General features: G+C 39.2%; 1 protein-coding gene and 1 pseudogene across 2 annotated transcripts in view; both read left to right on the plus strand.

Moving 5' to 3' along the window:
* The first annotated feature begins 690 nt into the window (after window positions 1-690).
* On the plus strand, window positions 691-5,206 carry LOC110316955 (annotated as a pseudogene).
* A 2,097-nt stretch (window positions 5,207-7,303) lies between these two features.
* The window catches only part of Slco1c1 (solute carrier organic anion transporter family member 1C1), a 44,226-nt gene continuing 37,775 nt past the window's right edge, over window positions 7,304-13,754 (plus strand). The window contains exons 1-2 of one of the 2 annotated variants that reach the window (XM_021190902.2): window positions 7,304-7,693; window positions 13,464-13,616. In XM_021190902.2, coding sequence (XP_021046561.1) covers window positions 13,485-13,616 — 132 coding nt within the window. In that variant the 5' untranslated portion in view covers window positions 7,304-7,693; window positions 13,464-13,484. The remainder of the gene's footprint in view (window positions 7,694-13,463; window positions 13,617-13,754) is intronic. The other variant, XM_029535692.1, reaches the window with a different exon arrangement.

The raw sequence follows: 13,754 nt of genomic DNA on the forward strand, positions 1-13,754 counted from the left end.
ATATGTATGTATAGTAATATAATACATAAATCAATTTATGTTAGAATTGTATATTAGAGTACTATATTTTAGAATATAATAAACACATGAGTCCATGGGGGCCCTTCTTATTTTATCTCTATCTATCTATCTATCTATCTATCTATCTATCTATCTATCTATCTATCTATCATCTATCTATCTATCTATCTATCTATCTATCTATCTATCTATNATCTATCTATCTATCTATCTATCTATCTATCTATCTATCTATCTACCTATCTATCTATCTGAATTAGAACAATGTTCCTCACATGAGCCATAGGCTATCTAACAAAAACCCCAGATCAGGCATGAAAAACCTCCTTTCCAGTAGTTGAATAGGGTGGGTCAAATGACTCCCAAGACAATACAGAGGTATCCTTTGGTTACCTCTCAGAGGTTGAAGGTTAGCCCCTTTTGATGAAGATGTCACACACTTAGGACACAGAGTTCAGCTAGGTCTAACACAAAACCCTCCTCCCTACTGTCCAGCTGCCAAGGGAGGAAAACAGTTGATGATAGTCCCTCCCAACTGCCATACCTGTGAACCACAATCGTGACCATCAAGGAAAGATATCCAAAAATATGCAATAGTGGGACTCATGTGTTGGTGGTAACCAACAGCTGTCCAGTTAGATTTAAAGTCCACTCAACAGGAGAGGAATCATGCCTGATACTGAAAACCTAGCCAGCTTCACAGAGCTAGTGCCGTCACAGGCCTTTAAAAACAATGTGTTGCTACGACGTTGCTATACCAGTATAAGTCCTTACTACATTCTGGATCTTAGCTTTTTACTCATAGATAAGTGATGACTATTTTTCATTAATTAGAGGCTTGACAATTATAATTTCTTGCCTCTTTTTATTATTCTTAAACCTATGTGGAGAATAATTAACCTCTGTTTTAGTAAGAGAAAAGGAAGTGAATAAGAAAGTGACATGCAAGGGCAGTTTCCCCCCAAGTATCTCTTCTTTGAAATAGACTTAACTTCCCAACAAGGTGATAACATAATCTTTATATGGTGTTATTATGAATGTATTAGTTCTATCATTTAAATATTTCACCTCTTACAGTTATTCATACTCAAGCCTTTGTATATTTGATTAGTAGAAGTTTACCAAGTTGGGTTCTAATTCCTTCTGACTCAAGCTAGTGTTTGAAGCTTTCTATTTTGTTTCTAGGAAGACATTTCCAGGCCCACATATTATCTCCAGATATGGAGTCAGTAACATGATGCCTGTTAGGGAAGACTGGCATTAAGAGATCAGAAAAGAAACAAGTCCCTGGTTTAGTTTGGGATTTATTGCTGTGAAGAGCTACTGTGGCCATGGTAACTCTTATAAAGGAAAGTATTTAATTGGGATTGGTTTACAGTCCAGAGGTTTAAATTATTATCACCATGGTAGAAAACATGGCAACATGAAGGCAGGCATGGTGGTGCTGGAGAAAGAGCTGAGATTTCTACATCTTGATCAAGAGGCAGCAGGTAAAGACTGCCACATTAGGGCTGACTTGAGGTTATCGGACCTCAAAACTTGCCTCCATAATGACACACTTCCTCCAAGCCACCTAATAATGCCACTCCCTATGGGCCAAGCCTATGAGTCTATGGGAACTATTTCTATTCAAATCATTCTCCCCATCAGGGAATTTCTCCAAACTTGGTTCAGAAATTCCTTGAACAGAAAATTTTGCTTCCTATCAATATGGATAGCCCTAAATCACACCACATAGTTGCTAGCTTATAATCAGATTCTTTGCCAGGGACCCAGATCCCTGTAGAATATTAATCCAAAATAAACTCTTTCTTCCATAACTTGTCTTTGGTTCTGGTGTTTATCATAACAGCAGAAAAGTGACTAATATAGAGGGAAAGAGAGCTGGAGCAAAGAAGATAATTTAAGGACAGAATTGTGGGGAATTCCAGTCTAAAGATTAAAAGTGCAGGGATGCTGAGGTAGAAGAAAAAAAAAATCAAGTGATATGGACCCTCTGTAACCCAAGTGAAGAAGAAGGGCCAAATAAAAGCATATGACCAATGGTAACTATGCAACTATATTTACAACTGTATTACTAGATATTTAAATTCAGATGCAAAAGTTGATCACCTCATTTATTAATGAAGATGTCCTTGGTGTTATTGATGGAAATAATTCTGAAACAAAACAACATTTGGTTTCATTAGAAAAACAATGGAGGAAAGAAAATTAAGAACTTTCTACCCAAACTAAAAATGGGGTTTAATTTAGGGTTGGTTCTTCTACAAGATCAAGAAGGTGGAAAACAGTCATTATTAAAGGCTTTAAGGGTAGATGATAGATACCACAGTGGAGGACTGGGATATTTATTTTGCCTCTTTGTCCCTATTTCATCAGTGAATGCCCTCAATTAGGCCACTAGCTCAAGTTTGGGGCGAGGGGAGAAGATTAGAGAAGTTATTTAAGAAAGAGGGGAGATGATTGGATCATTAAAGCGTATTCCATCCAACAATTTATCTGCTGTCCAGTTAAATTAGTGATGACAATTACAAAATCAACCCTGAGGGCATGTTAATGAATGGTTCTCCATTTTCAAGAGTGTGGGTATAAAAGTGGAATAAACAGAAAGTTGGATGCAAGTCTGTGAAATTTGCCAAGAAAGAACAACAAACAGAAAGAGGGACAGGGAGTAAGAGCATCCAGGAAGCAGTGGGCGCCAAGCACAGGAATCTACTGAGGTACAGAGGAGCATGAGACAATGGGTGTTTCAGGAGAAACTGCAACTGCTTTGGAACTCTGTGCTGTGATTCTAATCTTCCGTACCTCTGAGTGCACCCTCCCTTGGGAAGAGAGATTTAGCAGGTTAATTCAAGTTGGAAATTTCTAAAGATCTCAGTAGAGTTTCAAGAACAGAAGGAAGAACTTTAGGAGACACCATGGTCATGTGATACTGATAACAGGTGATAGAGCTAATCTAAGCATTTTAGAGTAAAGGAACCGCAAAGTGTGACCAGTTTCTTGTCTAAAAGCTGGAAATGCCCTGGAGTGTGTCTGCAGCCTTGTTCATGCCAGAGGTCAAAATACTAGAAGCATCTAACTCAAAAACACCTCTGGTTCTGCTGGGGCCAGAGACTGGAAGTACCAGAAAGGAGTGAGGTGTTTCCCGATATCTCTTCTCTTAAGGTATGCTTCCTGGAGTCCATACTGAGAGTTGTCCTGAAACTAGGAGTTGCCTCCACACCTAAAATGGAAACTGGACCAACCAGGACCAATTCATCTCTACCTCGTCTTCCTACACCCACTAAAGCCTTATTAACTCCAAGGCAATTTACTTGGAACACCCATTGTCTCAGCTTCATTCATTCTAGGGACCTCTTCAGCTATATAGGAGCTCTGCCTTCATTCTCTCTCTTAAGATACCTCTAATAAGATACAGCTCTAAAACCCAGCTTCTGTGATCTATGAATTCCATTTTTCAGATTCACAAAACAGACACTCAAAACCACTGACTTCCAGTGGTTTTGGTAGCCATAAAGTTTCTAGGATCCTATGTCCCTAAGAAAATACACAGTCAAGAAGGCTCCTCTGCTTTCAAAGACATTCTGAAATTCCCATGTTAATAACAGAGGCAGAGATTACCTCCAAGACTCCAATTGACCACAAAAAGCCAAAGATCCTAGCTGACCCTAGGAAGTAGAAAAGACAAGGAAGGCTCCTCCTCTACTGTTCTGAGATATAAGCTTAGCCCTACCCTCTCCTTGAAAACCCTGTTCTGGATCGTTTTATGTCAACTCGACACAGGCCAGAGTCATATGAAAAGGAGATACCTTCATTAAGAAAATTCGTCCATAAGATCCAGCTGTAGGGCATGTTCTTAACTTGCAATTGATGTTGGAAAGCCCAGCCCATCGTAGGTGGTGTCATCCCCGGGCTGGTGGTTCTGGGCTCTATAAGAAAGCAGGCTAAGCAAGTTTGGGGGAGCAAGGTAGGAAGCAACACTGTCCATGGCCTCTGCATCAGCCCTTGCTTCCAGGTTCTTGTCCTGTCCTGACCTCCTTTGAAAATTAACAGTGATATGGAAATATAAGCCAAATAAACCTTTGTTCCCAAAGTTGTCTTGGTCATCATGTTTCATCAAAGCAATAGTAACATTAAGACATACATACACACATACACACAGAGAAAGAAACGGGGAGGGGGGGAGATGCTATGACTCTCTGTTGACCTCTGATCTACCTAAGGCAAAGTGTCTTAAACTTATCTACTTTATACTTGTTTTCCTAAGACATTTTACATGACACAGATGTATCAAATAAATTTAATTATTAAGTCATAAAGAAATTTATTTCAAAGTAATCCTTTGATATAAATACAGTTTTACCAAACATAAAGATTAAAGCAATCTTGCATACTAATGAGATACTTGTTTTACATAAAAATTAAGTTTTGGCTAAATATTTGATACTGCTGGGTAGAAAGCATATTGAATAACTTCCAGAGTTGATATGATACAAAATGGCAGAAATAATGCTTGGGGCCATTTCAGAAATCATTGGAAATTCTGACCTAATCTCAAACTAAAATTAACTGAAGAATTTTTAAAAATAAAATTCAAGTTAGCCACTCAAACATAAGTTTTTGAATCAAATATTTTAATATAATATAATAGAAGTATATGCTAATTTGATGTGGGTCAAAGAGTGGCATCAGGAAAGCATTAGAAGTCTTTTTTTTTTTTTTTTTTTTACAATTAAACAACTTTGCTTCTATAAGAGTAGAAAATTTTCCCCAATTCTGACATCTTAGTGAGGCTACAGTCCTTGTCACTCTCTGAGCCCAAGGACAAGAAGAAGAAAGATGCCAGAAAGTTGGCCAAAGAAGACAAAGACACAGTATATAAGTCTAGTGGCAAGGCTGAAAGGAAGTGGTCCAAAGGCAAAGTTAGGAGCAACCTCAACAATCTTGTCCTGTTTGACAATCCTACATCCAACAAACACTGTAAGGATGTTCCCAAATGTAAGCTCATTTCTCCTGCTGTGGTCTCGGGGCTACTGAAGATTGGCTGTTCCTTGGCTAGGGCAGACAGCCCTTCAGGAGCTACTTGGTAAAGGACTTACCAAGCTGGTTTCAAAGCACAGAGCCCAAGTAATTTACACCAGAAACATAAAGGATGGAGACACCGACTGCTGGTGAGGATGCATGAATAGGTTCAATCAGCTGAGCATTTGGGAAGATAAAACTTTATTAAATCAAAAATAAATAAATAAATAAATAATAAAAGCAGAAAATTTAGCTCTGCAGTTAAGACCCTGCAAAGGAATACCATGAAATTGCCTGGAATCTGAGCCTGAGTTTCAGATACTGTTTGTGGGCACTGTGAGCCACACAGCCATGTTCAAGGCCAAATGGATGTGTGATGTGTTCAGAACCCAGCCTTCGGTGGAGTCTCACAATACAACACAGCTGAATTCTACCAGAAACACCTCAGATTTGGTACCCATTTGATTATGAATTAACTCTGTTACACATCTAGAAACTTTGTACTCTTGATACATTTTTGTAACCCCCTTATTTAGGTAGGCAACCCCATTTAGGGGTTAAGTGCACAGTTTAAGGAATGGAGATTTAGAATTTGAAGGTGAGAATGACAGCAGTGTAGTGTACAATCCATACAAGGCTGTGTTCCAGAGGCTGTAAGGAATGTATAAATGTTAACTACATGTACTCATGTTGACTGTGGATTGTGTAAGGAAAGGAGTTGTGTTAGAGTATGATTTGGAAAACACTGAAATAGTTCAAAGTACACTCAAATGGGAGAACTATGTTTTGTTTGGTTTGGTTTGGTAAAGATAAACAAGTCCTTTGTCATTTTGGTTGCTATGCACCACTCCCCCTTTCATAGCCAATGGCTACTTGTGGACATATTGAAATATTTAACACAAAGATATATGATCCCTGCTTCTGATGGCAAGGCAGTCCCAGCTTGATTGCTGAAATAAAGTTCCTGGTCTTACAAGAGTCTACAAACAAGTGCTTCCCTTTTGTTTTGCTTTGTTAAGACAGCCTTGGGCTGCCTTTGAACTCACAGGGATAGATCTGTTGTTTCCTCGTCAGTGGTGGGGTTAAGTGAAGCACTACACCTAGTCCATTGATTGCTTCATTGTAAGGTTTAAGACAAGTCCACGTTTCTTTCCTTCTTTTATCTTTTGCAGTAAAATGTACTCATAAAAATGTTGGCTATGGAGATGGCCCAGTGGTTAAGAGCTGCTTCTGTAGAAGGTTGTAGTACAGTATCCAAAGAGCAGCTCACACCACATAGGACTCCAGTTTCGGGGGATCCAACACCATTTCTGGACTAGGCAGTTAGATATGTACGTGGATTAAATAAACCCATAGAAACACATATACACAAAAGCAAAAGTAAAATCTAGAACAACTGGTTAGTCATCGGAACTGCCGTGGCAACTGCAGTTGCATCTGTGACGAAGGATTTGGGAGTTTTGTTCAGAGTAGATATGACATCGTTTAATCCTTGGACTACCCCTGGAAATCTTATTCTGAATAACAAATACATAGCTCAATAGCAGAACATTTTGAGATTAGGTGCCCTGCTCAGAGTCACAGTCCTGGAAGACTAAGTTGAACCTTGGAGAATCCTGGTGACAAATTTACTTAGTGGTGGAATCAAAATGGAAAGAAAAAAATTAAAAAAAAAACAAAAAACAAAAAACAAATTAGTGTTTCTCAAATCCTCTAAAATCATTCTCTTGGGGAAAGGTTTGGTTTGAATTGTTTCTCAGAGCAAAGCTTTCTCCTTCCTTAGGCTTAGGTAGTGTAAGTAACTGAATGCCAAAAATCCAATTGCTATTTTGTCAAATTTCAAGGCTCATAGGGTGTGTGGATGGGGCTATTGATTTTTTTGCTTTGAAAGTGAACTCCCCCTGGAAGGATCCTGCAGAGCTTTGATCCTGACCTGAAAGTATTCCTGCAGATTCTAGAAGCCCAATGGTGAGGGAAACAAAGCAGGGAACTGGCCCAAGATTTTTTTTTTTTTTTTTTTTTAATAATAGCAAACAAATAAATACAACACAACAAACCTGGCCCCTTGATGTCCCTTAGGACTGGCTGGCTGGAAGACTGATTGGAAGAAGGGGAGGGGGTCTTTGTTACAAACTTCCTTCCCTGCCCTAGCTTCTGTTTCCTCACCCCCGGCCCCCTGTGGAGTTGTGTTTTCTGGGATCAGCAAGTAAAAATCACAAATGGTCTTTTCTTTCGTTTTTTTTTTTTTTTTCCTTGTTCCTCTATAAACAAAGCTTTATCACGTGTGGCCTTAAACTTGCTGCAAATTGCAAAGAAATGGCTCAAAGGCTCCAGCTCTTTCTGTGCCCTGGGAGCTGAGATGCAGAGCAGTGCCCTTGCCAGGGTGCCCAATTCCCTGCAGACTGCCAGAAAAAAAAGAGGCCAACTGGAAAGGCGAAAGAGAAAGACTGCTTAGGGGTGAGATCAGACCCTTGGTCTTTTCTTTCCTCTAATCTGCCCTGTCTGTGCCCATCAGCTCTCTTGACTTGCCAGAACTATTCACAACTTCTGTGGGGTGCTGCCTCAGTTTCCTGTTTCAGGCTGTGCGCTGTGATCCAGCCCCTTGCGAACCTTCTGGAAGGAACTGGACAGCTTTGACTTCTACCTGCAGGTAGGATTTGGCTCTTCTTGTTTATCTATCTGTCTATCTATCTATCTATCTATCTATCTATCTATCTATCTATCTATCTATCTATCTATCTCCCTACCTATCTACCAACCTATATATCTACCTATCTACCTATCTACCTATCTATCTATCTATCTATCTATCTATCTATCTATCTATCTATCTATCTATCTATCTATCTATCCATCCATCCATCTAATCTATCCAATCACCGGCTTTTAATTGTGTGCACAATATGCCTTGTTCTCCCAGGACAGATGTTGATAATTTGACACTAATTTCTGCAAGGCTTTAGCTTCTCTATGCCACTTCAGTAAAAGCCAATGGCTTCCCTTGTTTGCTGGGTGAAATAGGAGAGGATTCTGATTAAAGAAGACAGGAAAACTCAGATCTGCTTTCAGTTTTAGGCTTTGCTACTTATTAGTTGGGTAGTTTCTGTCAGATTGCTTAATTTCTGTGAACTAAATGATTTTATAAGTCGAGATGATGAGGTTGAAGTTCTGGGGATTATTTTAAAGGTTACAGTATATGCACATATCACACTGAATAGAGGTGGTGTTTATGATATGTGAATTTGATACTAAAATCCTTTGTAGTTATGGGTGAGAGAATTCTGTGTAAGACACATTGCTCCTCATGAAAAACCCCAGGTTATTTTTAAGACCTCTGGAAGAGAAGAACACCTGGCGGGTGCAGAGATGTGCAAGAAGGGAGACTGGTCAAGGGTACCTCGCGAGGCATCTTTATGACAGCCCATGCAGATTGGTTGCATCTTCCTTGCTGGTTCAGAGCACAGGGCCTGTGTGCATCTGTGTGACTCAACTTAACCTATCTCAGCTACCTGTGCTCCTTTACAGACTAGATTCTGAAACCAATCGGTGTAAACAGAGAATTCAGCTTTTTAATAAAAAAAAAAAAAAAAAATAGAAGTTTGGCTTGTTCTTTTTACAATCTGGAATCTGTTAGACCTTAACCTAGGATACTGAATGAAAACTTTGTCATCTGTCTTTTTATTACTTATTTTTAATTTTTGGGAAAAATAGACTCAAGTGAACCAAGAGATAAAGGATGTATCTAAGCTCTGTTCTAGTCCTACTCTAGAAATGCAGATGAAGAGAAGTGGGCTCTGGCTTTAACCATGGATGTCTTCCCATTCATGTCATTGAACATTTCTCCCTATCCTTTCAAGGCAATGAGAAGCTCACAGTACCCACAAGCTGGAGCCTCCTTGGAGCATATTGCAGGCATGCTGATGTGCATATTAGGCATGAAGATGCAGTTCAGTTTCTGCAAAACTATGCAGTGTCAGCTTTTTAAATGTTACTTTGCCAAGTCACAACATCAACCCAGACCAGGGTATCTGAGCATTGTTCCCAGTAGAATGATTATGTAATACCGCCAAATATAAGAAAATCGCATACTGAAACATCTCAAAATTTTAAATTATTGTTTTTAGCATTGCTACTGTATGGCACACACATCTTATAGTCAAGCCATTTGCTCTTTTAAAGAAAGATTTTAGTTAGAGTTATGATTGACATTATTGAACATTTATTTGTATATTCTAGTTAAGAGCTTTAAAATCATGTCTAATAGGAACTAGTATATCAATAACCCCTTAAAACGTCAATTTTAATTATATCATTTTTGTAAAGGATCATGGTTTTGTTTTGTTTTGTTTTGTTTTGTCTTTTTCGAGGCAGGGTTTCTCTGTGTAGCCCTGGCTGTCCTGGAACTCACTCTGTAGACCAGGTTGGCCTCAAACTCAGAGATCCACCTGCCTCTGCCTCCCGAGTGCTGGGATTAAAGGCATGTGCCTCCACTGCCCGGCAAGGATCATATTTTAAAGTTATTGTTGTTGTTTTAAAAAATCTTTCTGGTCTATATACTTTTATGTAGTGATATTTTTAGGGTTGGTGAAACTTTGATTCTCTGCATGTAAGTTCATTTCTTATAAATCCTGTTCCTTGCACTGTTGTAAAAATCAACTCTTCTGTGTTCGATTTCTATAACTATATTTCCTTCTTCACCTTACCTTTCAATGGCTTCTACGATTTCATTGTGATGCATCACCATAATTTGCTGGCCACTTAGATCATTTGGCTATTTGGCTATTTTTCATCCTAAGCAATGACATCTCCTCCTAGATGTTCTGCTTCTGGTAGACTTGTTGGAAGGAGCTACTGACACTGCAGGAACCTGTGTTTCTCAAATAGCATTTTCATTGTTCTTGCAAAGCATTACTTTGGAAAACCAGTCTTAGTAATTTTGTGTATGTATAAAGTTTGTATCACCAACCGGTAACAGTTTTTCTTAGAGTTCTGATTTTGTTTCTGTTACTGTTGTTCTATTATTGTTACTGTTCATAATTCCTTTCAATTAGAAATAGATGTTGAATGATATCAATTAGCAATATTAATCAATAGCTACTTTTTAAGAGTAATTTAAATTTGAAGCATTGAGATGTTGATTTGAATTTGATAGTATTGGGTAGTAGTTTATAATCTATAGGTTTGTTCTGAAGTTTCCTCTTTGTGCTGTCCTCAGGAGATTTTAAAACGAAGGTCTCTTTAGTGTGTATCAAGAAACAGCGACAGTGAATCCATTTCATTCTCAGCTTGCTTTCCTTAAAAGGGATTCCATGATAAAGCAGGCTTACCATTTCATTTGTCCTTAGTGCCTTTGCTTTGGTGTATGGTTTGAAAGTGTATTGCTCTCCTCCTCATTGTCTATTTTTCTCTTCTGGACTATGTCAATACATATACTATTTACTTAAAAGTTCTTCATTTTGTCAACATTTTACACTTATCTGTATATTTTATACATGATTTTGGTATTACTAAGTGTCTTTATTTATTTTTCTGTTGTTCTTTTTTTGTATTACATTTTATTTTTTCTTGTAAATGCTCTCTTCATTTTTTGTTAATTAATTATTTTATTTTGTTACATCCCAAATGTTGCCCCCTCTGAATCCCCCCTTGCAAAGTTTTTCCCCCATACCCTCTCCCCTTCACCTCTGAGAGGGTGCCCCCCCAGGATCTCTAGGCATCAAATACCTACAGGATTAGGTGCATCCTCTCCCACTGGGGCTAGACAAGGCAATCCTCTGCTATGTAAGTGCTGGCTGGCCTCGGACCAGCCTGTGTACACACTTTGGCTGGTGGCTCAATCTCTGGGAGCTCCCAGAGGTCCAGGTTAGTTGACACTATTGGCTTTCCTGTGGGATTCCCAGCCCCTTCAGTTCCTCCAATCCTTCCCCTAACTTGTACATTGGGGTCCCTGACCTCAGGCCAATGCCTGGGTGTGAGTATCTGCATCTGTCTGTCAGCTGTTGGCAGAGCCTCTCAGAGGACAGTCTTGCTCCTGTCTGCAAGCACAACAAAGCATCAGTAATAGTGTCAAGGCGTGGTGCCCACCCATGAGATGGATCCTAAATTGGGCCAGTCACTGGTCTGCCATTTCTTCGGTCTCTGCTCCATTTTTGTCCCTGCATTTCTTTTAGACAGAAACAATTTTGGGTTAAAAGTTGTGTAGGTGGGTTGGTGTCCCCATCCCTCCACTGGGAGCCCTATCTAACTATTAGAGGTGGTCTTTTCGGGTTCCATTTACCCACTGTTGGGCATTTCAGTCAAGGCCACTCACATTGAGTCCTGGGAGGCTCCCCCAGCCTAGGTCTCTGGGACTTCATAGAGATTCACCCTAACCCGCAACCCCAGCCGCTACATATTTCCATACAGCCCTTGGCCCTCTAGGCTTCTCTCCTGGTCCTCTAGGCTTCTCTCCTGTCTCTTGCCATACCTGATCCTGATCACTGTTCCCTCCTCCTTCCCTCTACAATTCTGAACATCCATGTCCCAAATGCAAGGGTACCAACATTTGTAAAAGTAACTTTACTGAACCTCAAAACACACATTGGACCCCACATGTAACACCCCGATCTCACCAATGGATAGGTCACTGAAACAAGAAACCAGAGACATAATGAAACTAACAGGAGTTATGAACTAAATGGACTTAACAGGTATCTACAGAACATTTCACCCCCCAAAGAATATATCTTCTCGCGGAACCTTCTCCAAAACTGACCATATAATGAGAAACAAAAGCAGCCTCAAGAGATACAAGAATATTGAAATAATCCCTTGCATTCTACCAGATCACCACCAACTACAACTAGACTTCACCAACAACAGAAACAAAAGAAAGTCCACATACTCATGGAAAATGAACAACTCTCCACTCAATGATAACTTGGTCAGGGATGCAATTAAAAAAAAGTAAAGGCTTTATAGATCAATGAAAATGAAGGCACAACATACTCAAATTTATGAGACACAAAGAAAGCAGTGTTAAGAGGAAAATTGATAGCCTGGAGTGCCTTCATAAAGATACTAGAGAGATCTCAGACTGGCAACTTAACAGCACACCTGAAAGTTCTAGAAAAAAAAGAAAGAGGAATAGGTGGCAGGAAATAGTCAAACTCAGGGCTAACCAATTAGAAACAAAGAGAACAATACAAGGAATCGACAAAACCAAGAGCTGGTTCTTTGAGAAAATCAACAAGACAGATACAATTTTATGTTTTATCCATATTTCTCATCTTTTGATTGGGAGTATGTTAACTACTTTAATTTAATTGCTTTGATAATTTTTGTTCTTTCACTCCCTTTTATTTGCTCATTTTTAAAAACTTATGTTGATAAGATCAGATATTCTTATAGTATTTTTAAAAAACCTCCTTTCCCTCCCTTTTAGGCCTCACTCATTTCCCATAAAATAAGGAATAAAGACATCATATACATGAGCAGAACAATTATAAATTCTACCACATGCTTGAAAATTTACTCCAATTATTATTTCTCTAGTCAGTGTAATGAGTATTGGAAGATATCCCTTTTAGTGTACAAGTGGGGAATCTTGTAACCAATGGGTTGGACAGCTGTTTTAATTTTTGAGTCCTGTGGCCTGCATTAAATTATTAGACAAACTCTGGTTTGTGTAAATGCCCAACAACCTGTAGCACAGGATGTGTAAATATTAATGTGAATAGGGAGAAATAGGGTCAGATTGTGCAAAACTGTTAAGAGTTCGGTCAGGAGGAAGAGAGAGAGGAGGGTGGGAATTAAGCATGCGAAAAGTTTTCCTTCCTCTAAGGCAAACTACAGCCTGTCCTTTCATCTGAACTCAATCTAGGCACCGGAAGTTTATCGTCCACATTCCTTCCCCATTAGCCAAACGGTACACAAAGTGGACTTCTTCCTTTTTGCTTCATTTTAAGCTTTATTTGGGTGCCAGAGGAATGCTAAGGTGCTTTGGGAATCTGTGATGGTGTCAACCTCTGCTATTCATGTCTTGGAAGCCTTAATTCTAATGAATCAATATTCAAGAGGTTGGATTTCTCTTCCCCTTCCTGCTTGCGCCCAGTTTAATCTGGCAAGACCACAAAGTCAGCAAAATTCTGCCTCGTTATTTATTCCAAAGGCAACATGGAAATTTATTCTCTGCTATAATGAGGCCCAAAGTGAAAAGATTGAGAAAGAATGCTGGCTGTAGGGTCTCAATGGCAGGATTCCTTAATCAAATATCCTGTCTGATTTTAATTGAAAAATGTTGCCAACTTACTGTAGTAAGAAGAGAGAATGATGCTTTAAATTATACCTATAGAACTAGAGTCCTCTGTGAAACGGAAATGTCTCCAAATCACGCTGATCGGAAATAAATTGCTGTTTCCTTTTAAAATCAACTTTGACAGGCTGGGATAAGAAACATTCTCATGATGGACACCTCATCCAAAGAAAATGCCCATTTGTTCCACAGAAATTCAGCACAACCTGCCGGAGGGCCAGCCTTTAAAGTGGGATATCCGTCCACAGAGGAAGCGCGGCCATGCTGTGGAAAACTCAAGGTAGAGGGGTTGGGTGTAGTTTACAGATCGATTTTCCTTCCTGACAAATGAAGCTACACGAGGAAATTACTTTCTTTTCTTTTCTTTTCTCTTCTTTTCTTTTCTTTTCTTTTCTTTTCTTTTCTTTTCTTTTCTTTT

Source organism: Mus pahari, chromosome 2, assembly GCF_900095145.1.
Source record: "Mus pahari chromosome 2, PAHARI_EIJ_v1.1, whole genome shotgun sequence".
Classification (NCBI taxonomy): domain Eukaryota; kingdom Metazoa; phylum Chordata; class Mammalia; order Rodentia; family Muridae; genus Mus; species Mus pahari.